Genomic DNA, 9108 nt, shown 5'->3' with positions numbered 1-9108 from the left:
ACAGTGCACACAGTGAAATTTGTCCTCTGCATTTAACCCATCACCCTGAGTGAGCAGTGGGCAGCCATGACAGGCGCCCGGGGAGCAGTGTGTGGGGACGGTGCTTTGCTCAGTAGCACCTCAGTGGTACCTTGGCAGATCGGGATTCGAACCAGCAACCTTCTGATTACGGGGCCGCTTCCTTAACCACTAGGCCACCAATGCCCCAGTAAATGTAAATATACACCGAACAGTCGGTTGTTAAATTTGACGTATTGGAAGCAAACTGGAACACGGTTAAAAAAATTTAGTTAAAAGAGACGTCAATACTTGGTAATATAATAATGAAAAAGTAAAAGCAAGCTGGTTATATTTGGGTTGTACGTCTCCCCCTGCTGCACGGCCAGCGTCGCTTGATTAGCATGTGACGCATTTTACGCAGCGCGCGCGCTCCCTGTGACGTAAAGGTAAAATGGCGGCGTCCGTTGTTGACGGTGCAGCCGAATGAGCGGTGATATTTTCGCGTCGCTGTGCGGCACGGGGCCTGTGTGGGAATCGGCGTTTGTACAGGTGGGTTCATGTACTTCACGCTCACGCATGAGATCAGGTTTGGATTCCGAGCTGGTTGTTTTTTTTTTTGGTGTTTTGGATATTTTTCTTTCCCTACAAAAGGAGCTAGACAGCTAACAGTCCCGCTAGCTAGCAAGCTAGATAACCGATTCTAAAGTACAGGGGACAAATAGATAATCGAAAATCCGTATCTTCCATATTTTAACATATATACCACTCGTATAAGAATTGTACTCGCTTGTGTAATGCGTTTGCATGATGTTCTGGCTTCTTTTCTGTACTGTTTTAAGTATTCCTTTAAAGTATTGATGCTTCATGTAAAAGCCGAAGTATTGAAGCATTTTAATAGTTTACACAAGTTTAAGTGTGAAACTATGGGCTGACAGTGCAGAGAACAAAACACAATTACAAAAATACAGGAAGGCTTAAAGACCTGAATCTTTTTATGATAAACCAATACTTATAGTATTGTGTTTCTATTGCATTTGTGTATATACAGTACAGGCCACGAACTTCACCGAAGGCCTCAAATCTATGAATGAACTCATGTGGAGTTATGTACTTCACAAAAAAAGGTGAAATAACTGAAATCATGTTTTATATTCTAGTTTCTTCAAAATAGCCACCCTTTGCTCTGATTACTGCTTTGCACTCTCTTGGCATTCTCTCGATGAGCTTCAAGAGGTCGTCACCTGAAATGCTTCTCCAACAGTCTTGAAGGAGTTCCCAGAGGTGTTTAGCACTTGTTGGCCCCTTTGCCTTCACTCTGCGGTCCAGCTCACCTCAAACCATCTCGACTGGGTTCAGGTCCGGTGACTGTGGAGGCCAGGTCTCCACTTTTTGTACATAACTCCACATGTGTTCATTCATAGTTCTGATGCCTTCAGTGAGAATCTATGGGATGCACAGTAAAAAACGTGTTTTGTAAGTGAAGGGTTTCAACTTTAATTCCCAAGCCAACAAAGTGGCGCTGAGGTCCCCTTGAGCAATGTACCGTCCCCACACACTGCTCCCCGGGTGCCTGTCATGGCTGCTGTGCTTGACGTGTGTCTTTGGGTGACTGGGTCAGGAACAGTCCAGCTCCTAGTTGAAAGTCCCCTGTCCTTTTCTTTACATGTCGGGGGTGTTTCTCTGCCCAGGACCTCCAGGTAACTGAGCCCTGCGGTGCCAAGGTGCCGTTTCTCACCAGATGAAGGAAAACAAGGAGAACTCGACTCCGGTCAATTTATTTGCAAGCGTGGATCACATAAAGCCATGCTGGTACTGGGACAAAAAGGACCTGGCCCACACCCCGTCCCAGTCCGAGGGCCTGGACCCAGCCACGGAGGCTCGGTACCGGAGAGAAGGGGCCCGATTCATTTTCGACGTTGGCACTCGACTTGGACTGTATCCTTTCTTTGTTCTTGTTATAATTCACCAATTCCCACCCATTTTTATTTCAGATATTCTTCTTCATATTAGCTATTTTCTGATGGTATTATTATACTTTAACACTCTGGATAGACACTATGACACCTTGGCAACAGGCATCATATATTTCCACCGCTTCTACATGTTCCACTCTTTCAAACAGTTCCCTAGATATGTAAGTATAGATTTTTTTTCACCCTTGTTTATTACATTTTCTTGAGAGATTCTTCACTTTAAATCGTCTTTCTCTCTCTCTCTCTCTCTCTCCAGGTGACTGGTGCCTGTTGTCTTTTCTTGGCTGGCAAGGTGGAGGAGACCCCAAAAAAGTGCAAAGACATCATCAAGACTGCCCGCAGCCTGCTGACTGATGTGCAGTTTGCCCAGTTTGGGGATGACCCAAAAGTAAGCTTTGCCCCATCATGATTTTGAGTTAAGCAATGAAATAGTGGTAATAAAACAGTGGTGGTAGTAGCCGAGTGGGTAACACACTCGTCTGTGAACGAAAAGACCCAGGTTCATATCCCAATTACTACAATTGTGTCTCTGAGCAAGACACTTAACCCTGTCTCCAAGGGGACTGTCCCTGTAACTACTGATTGTAAGTCGCTCTAGATAAGGATGTCTGATAAATGCTGTGAAAGTAAATAGCATTAAAATCTATATGTTTGCATCTTACTTGCATGTATTTACTTTTGTCCCTAGTCTTTGATAATGCTAACTAGATTGCAAGCTATAGACTGGGATTTGATTTATAATGTAAATGTGAGGGGTTCTAATGACCGGCCTGTGAATGTGTTGTGTCAACAGGAAGAGGTTATGGTTTTGGAGCGGATATTGCTCCAGACCATTAAGTTTGATCTGCAGGTGGAGCACCCTTACCAGTTCCTGCTGCGCTACGCCAAGCAGCTGAAAGGTAAATGTATGTGCTAGAACCTTGGTTTGTTCTATTTTTTTCTAACATTCATTATTTATTATATATACTTTTTTTTTTTTTTTTTCCAAATGAACTAACTGAAATGTCTGTTGTTTTTGCTTTTCAGGTGACAAGAATAAAGTGCAGAAGCTTGTACAGATGGCATGGACTTTTGTGAATGACAGGTAACAGATGTATTTCCTTATTCATTAAAAACCTAGGAAAGTCATGGAATTTGAAAAGTGCATTTTCCAGGCCTTGAAAGTTTTTAAAGCAATTTATAACAAGAAGTACATAGTTGCTGTAAAAAAAAAAAAAAAAGTTCTACCTTTTACAACTACAATGTTTAAAATAAGCACAGGTCTGTAGTATCTTTGCCAGCTTTACGTAGTGAACCACGTCAAATGGTGCTGTGTGCATTGCTTCCATATTCAAGAACATTCTAAGCCGCGTTTCTCTTTTTAAAAGTCATGTAAATTACGGCTGACTATCTACGCCAGAAACTGATTGGGGTCCATTTTTCTTGGGTTGGGGTGTATCGCTTACGCAAGCTTGGAAGAAGAAATACTGCCGTTTAAGTTTTATTTTCAGGGTTGTCATAACAATTTTCTGGGAAATTTGAGTCTTTTTTTTTTTTTCTTCTTTTTCACATTTGCACAGAAATTTGAGAGTATATGGTTATGAGTCTTTGAAAGGCCATAAATGTAAAAATGTATAAGAACCCTGCATCTATGATTAATTAGTAAAATAGTAACTCAACGTTGAACACAATACGGGCAGAATCAAAAAGCAGTAATAATTCCAAAGCGCTTGGAAGGTGACGACCTCAACATAAAACACTGTGTCGTAATACACAGATCGTACACAGCATCTTGTATTTCAGCTCCTTATATTTTAAGTGAACTATAGAAGATCTTAATATGTACAGTATCACAATATATCAGGATATAATCATATTGTGACCCATGCATCCTTGCCAATACGCACCCCTCACAATGTGGCCTATTATTGAAATAAATGCAATCATTTTTAAATCAAAGTTCTTTAATTGTATTTTTGTATTTTTACTTGCCACAACACCACTTCAGACCTTCATTCAGACTTTTTTCATCAATAATACACATATGATATGATAATAATTGGTTTAACAATGTCTTTTGAACTGTTTTTGCATGGTGGAATAATACAAGGAGTTCCTATGTGTCGTAATGCTCCCTATGTTCCTTCGCCAGCTTGTGCACCATGCTGTCTCTTCAGTGGGAGCCAGAGATCATCGCTGTAGCGGTCATGTACCTGGCCGGGCGCCTGTGCAAGTTTGACATACAGGAGTGGACATCCAAGCAGTCCTCACGGCGCTGGTGGGAACAGTTTGTACAGGATGTCCCCGTGGAGCTGCTGGAGGGTGAGGGTTGAGTTTTGGCTCTTGCCGGACTGAAATCAGCGACTGCAGCAGTACACGTAAATGCTTTGCCAAAGATGCATGTAAATTGTCAATCTTTGTGTTTTGGACTGTTTCTCTGAAATTTGTACATTTTACTTAAGTTACTTTTAAGAAAGTAATTTGACAGCGAGAAGATAAGGGTTTATTTGAAATAATGATTTCAGAAGCATGGTGGTACTCACCAACAAAATATGGCTGGTCTCTTCTCAAATGTCCTGCAGAGCCATTTTACAGGGAAAGAGGACAATTTCTAACAAGACACCTACAGCCAAGCGCCAGCAGGCTGCGCCAGAAACACACTTCAAATAAACAACTGTATACAAAGAATTATTACTCTTTTTGACACAGGCCTCTCACCAAACTAGATTCATATACTGTTCCTGTTCCTCAGAGGAATTAATTAATATTTTAATTAATATCAAGAGGTAAATTGTGCTCTGGTGAGCAATGATGTGACAACTTTTTTTTTTTTCTTTGTAGATATCTGCCACCAGATCCTGGACTTGTACTCTCAAGGCAAGCAGCCTATCCCACAGCAGCTGCAGGAGAAGGAGAAGACCCCGACAGCCACCGTGGGGGGTCCACAGAGCCTGTTGGTTGGGCAAAACCCCACACCACCACCCCCACCGCCTCCTCCAAAGAAGGCCTCACCGCAGGCCAGCCCACCCCGCCAGCTCAAGCGCCAACATGTAAGGCCAAATCTCTGTCGTGTACTTCATATTTACAAAATAACAATAGACAGTAAGTTATTGCACCTATTTTTTTTAATAATAATATTATATTATAATATCTTATTTTTTTTAATACAGATATCACCCAAGGAGGAAACAAAATCTATAGGTAAAGGATTCAATTTTAAATTTGAGTTATCCTTGATGACCTAATTCTTCATATCTAACTGAATGGTATACTTATCAAACCTAAGTGGTTTTTGACTTATTGAAGTAGTTTAGGGACATTTATCAAATGCCACAGTCGCATGTGGTGATCTGCTGATCATATTCATAATGTGAATCACAGTCAGGTTTTACTGTCTTCACAGCATATGAATAACATAGAGGATTGAAATGATTGTCTAGCGCTGTCTGAAATATTGCCGTTTTTTTTTTTCGGTCACAGATCCAGTTGGCAACAAGATCCCACGGCTGGAGAGCCCTATGCCTCCCCTGCCTACTTCTCAGCCTCCTCCTGGTGAGTACAGACCTGGTTGTTGGTTCTAATAACTGTCGAGTGTCTGCCTTGCTGTAATTCGTGTTATGTATCTTAGGCACCTCTAGATGGCACCAGAGCTTCCTTTCACTTTCTCACCCCTCTAAATTCTAGGAATAGGCTGGACTTACCTTCTCGGGAAAGGGTAGAAAGTTTCACGACCAGCAGACAAAAAAAACCAAGCTGTGTGATATATTCTTACATAACCGTCTGCAGCCAAAGTACCACCCCGCCTGCTCAGCTTTGACAATCTGATTATTGCATTAGTGCGGTCTACCTGACAAATCCCACGTTCTCCGTGGCTTTGTCTGACCATAGGTTTGAGACGTGTGTTGACGTAATCTGTTGTTGCGTGCTTGTGGGTCTCCTTTGGAAATGAGCGCCATTTGACCTTTCAGATGTACTACACAATAAATATTTTGGCCAAAGCTCAATAGAACAAAATTTCATTTCTTTTCTTTTTTTTTTGGTTCACAAACGTTCAGGCTTGCATTTCATGTGGGAGGGAGGTCAGGTTGATTTAGGACGTATCAGACTAGTCTCACTTTATTCATTCAAAAATGAAAAGAAAGATAAATAAAGTGACCTCATTAATTTGAAGTCACATTATAAGTTAATCAGTTAATATAAGTTCATGACAGAATTTGTATAAAAATAGTTTTTTGGCAGCACTGCGCTTTGGGTCACTCTAGTATAAAGGTTTTGTGGTGTACAGATTTGGAGCTTTTAATAATTCTGCTTAATAATGTTGCATGAATTGCAGTGTTAATTTTTTTTTTTTAATTTTGAGAAGATGGGGGATGACCTGGGATGTCTCTGGATGACCTTTTTGTAATCCGTGTGTTTTGTAGACCGGAAACCTCCCCCAGCAGCTCCTGCACCTCCAGCAGAGCCCGAGTCGGCAGCGTCGGTTGAGAGCGCGGAGATGTCTAAAGCCCCTGTGCCGCCTCCACCCCATGTGGCGCCTCCACCCCTCCCACACCGTCCCCCGCCTCCACCCCCATCCAACTACATCATGGGCATGTCCACCTCAAGCTCATACATGTCTGGTGAGGGATTCCAGAGCCTTCAGTCCATGATGAAGACCGAGGGGCCGTCGTACGCGCCCATGCCACCCACCTATGTTCCCCAAATCCCATACCCCCCGCACGTCTACCCACCCCCCAACCCCCCTCCCCCGGGACCTCCGCCCCCACCAACATCCTATCCTCCACCCAACCTGCCTCCGCCTTCCCCTGCGTACCCTCCCCCGCCTCCGGGCTACAACCACAGCTACCCCCCACCACCCCCACGCTTGCCACCTGGTCATGGGGTCCCACCACCGGGGATGGGCCTCCCTCCAGCGGGGTATCCACCTCCCCCGGTGCCACAGCCTCAAGTGCCCCTTCCTCCTCCCGGCATGCCCCCGGGGATGGCACGCGGGACCTGGATGAGATGAGCCAGGACGGAGACGGCACCCATCAAACACGTGTATGAACTGACGGTGGCACGATGGTGGCCCGAACAAACCCCACATGACGGCCTGTCTGCAACGCTGCTGACGCGGCTCTCCTTTCGCCCGGTTCCTGTTTTTTTTTTTTTTTTTTTGTTTTGCTGTCTTTTTTTCCTGCTGAAAAGCTCATTTCTCTGCTCTTGTTTTCGGATATGGTAGATGCTTATAGCCTGTTCTGTCTCTAGCAGCAGCCCCATGGAACTTTTTTTTTTTTTTCTCTTGTGCTTTTTCGCTCATTCAAAGATGGAATTTTAGTGTTTGAAGGTCCGGCACATCTTGTACGTCTGTAAGCGAGGATTTTTACTTTCTCGTTTTGTAAGTATAGCTCAGAAATCCAACAAATCCACCCTTTTTTTATAAGGTAGCCTCACGTACGTGCCTTAGATAGATGCTGTAATGTGGAACTTAAGAGGACTTAAGAAATCCAATCACCCTGTAAGCGGAACAACAGCATTTATGTTTCTGAGGCACTTGGGCTAATAAAAAAAAAAAAAAAAACCTTTTCACTCACCCCGCTTTTCCCTGTGTGGTTTATTGGGTGGCATGCGTGTGTGTTGTGCGTGTTCCAAGGTACTAAGCCTGTGTACAGGTTAGTGGGAGTTCAGTCACTTGGCGCTCACAATATATCAGCTTAGCCGTTTCCCTGCCGAGTGGTACGCACACCGATACGTCTGCGCGGTGCTTTACAAGCACGCCTGTCTGGTCGCTTTTAATGTGCTTTATTAATAGAGCACGCCTAATCCGACGGGTAAAAATAAATTAGTTGCATGCTGTTGCAAGAAAAAAATTAGAGATACCCGAAAACAAATGTAAGGAATGGGTGGTCTGGTGAAACAGAACACCGCACTTTGTATGTGTAACCGAGCGGTTGCGAAAATTTACGTACAAGTTTGATTGAAATAACACCCATTCATCGCTGCAGTTTCACTGCATCCTTTTCAGCTTTTTTTTTTTTTTTTTTTTTTTTCCAGAACTGAAATGCCTTTTACAACAACAGACAGTTTGAGCTTTTATGATTAAATGTCAGATTTAACATGTTAACCACTGCGCTGAGTTTAAAGGAAATGGACTTCGTTAACACGGTTGCATTTTGTTTAATCTACAATTCACGTCCTGCGAAGTGCATAAAAGGATTCGATCAGTTTAATTTTAAAAAATCAATATCTTGAAAAGCAGTGTATTGTTTTATTTATTATGTCTGGCCTGAAATACCATAGTGCTAATATCACAGTATCTGCATGTGTGTGTGTGTGTGTTTTTTTTTTTTTGTTGGTTTTTTTTTAATTGCATTGTACATTTTGTAAACTTTGCTCATTGGCAATCTGTTTTACTGAATAAGATCACATTCTACATTCACAGCACCTTCTACACTTTCATCTCAGCAGAACTGAATTCTTAAGACATGACACAAAACGCATTTCAATGAAAGTAATTATTTGTTTAATTCTCGAAATCATCGAAAAGTGGCCTATTCCATATAGTACAATGTTTTTTGTGTGTATTGCCTAAAAATATCAGTCCAATATATAAGGAAAACGTGGCTTCTGAGTAAAAATTACATCATGCTAGTAACCAGAGGATTGGCATGAACGCTGTAGGTTCTAGGGTCCTTTTTTTTTTTTTGTCAATAATGATAACAATGAAATTGTAGCTCAGGTTCCCAATCAAACCCACGCATGACAGGCATCAAAGCCTAAAAGCCCCATTAAGAAAAATTTCAATCGAATCATGGCTTATTCAGGTTAGTTCCTAAAAAAAGGACACTTTATTTATTATATATGTGTGTGTGTGTGTGTGTGTGTGTGTATATATATATATATATATATATATATATATATATATATGTTTTTGAGCTAAAAACAAAGACTCCCTTAATAAAGTGTCTTCAATAGTGTTCTAATTTGTAACAATATAATAAGTTGGAGAGAAGCTCAAATGAAGCTTTTCTCCCACTCGTTTGCATGAACCAGTCAAAAACATTAATAATCCACTGGTCCCCCCCTCATGACAGAGTACTTTTATCCCCGACCTAACATTAGTCCCTAACATGCTGAATGGTCAAGCAAATAAAACACAAAAAGGCAGTGGGTGCCA

At 42.1% G+C, this 9108-nt stretch overlaps 1 protein-coding gene across 3 annotated transcripts; it reads left to right on the top strand.

Moving 5' to 3' along the window:
- Positions 1-183: 183 nt before the first annotated feature.
- Positions 184-7524, top strand: ccnk (cyclin K). Of its 3 annotated transcripts, none has more exons than XM_028952984.1 (11): positions 184-549; positions 1698-1935; positions 2053-2134; positions 2230-2361; positions 2767-2878; positions 3000-3057; positions 4105-4274; positions 4794-5002; positions 5123-5153; positions 5433-5504; positions 6374-7524. In XM_028952984.1, the coding sequence occupies exons 2-11, from the start codon at positions 1739-1741 to the stop codon at positions 6958-6960; spliced, it is 1650 nt and encodes a 549-aa protein (XP_028808817.1). In that variant the 5' UTR covers positions 184-549; positions 1698-1738; the 3' UTR covers positions 6961-7524. The 3 variants fall into 3 exon arrangements, with proteins under 3 accessions (XP_028808817.1, XP_028808818.1, XP_028808816.1); XM_028952985.1 differs by having other exon boundaries at positions 1689-1935; positions 2767-2872; XM_028952983.1 differs by having other exon boundaries at positions 1689-1935.
- The last annotated feature ends 1584 nt before the right edge of the window (positions 7525-9108 follow it).

This window comes from Denticeps clupeoides, chromosome 14, assembly GCF_900700375.1.
Source record: "Denticeps clupeoides chromosome 14, fDenClu1.1, whole genome shotgun sequence".
Taxonomy (NCBI): Eukaryota; Metazoa; Chordata; class Actinopteri; order Clupeiformes; family Denticipitidae; genus Denticeps; species Denticeps clupeoides.
Note: the sequence above shows the minus strand (reverse complement) of the source record. Positions and strands in the feature narration are given on the sequence as shown.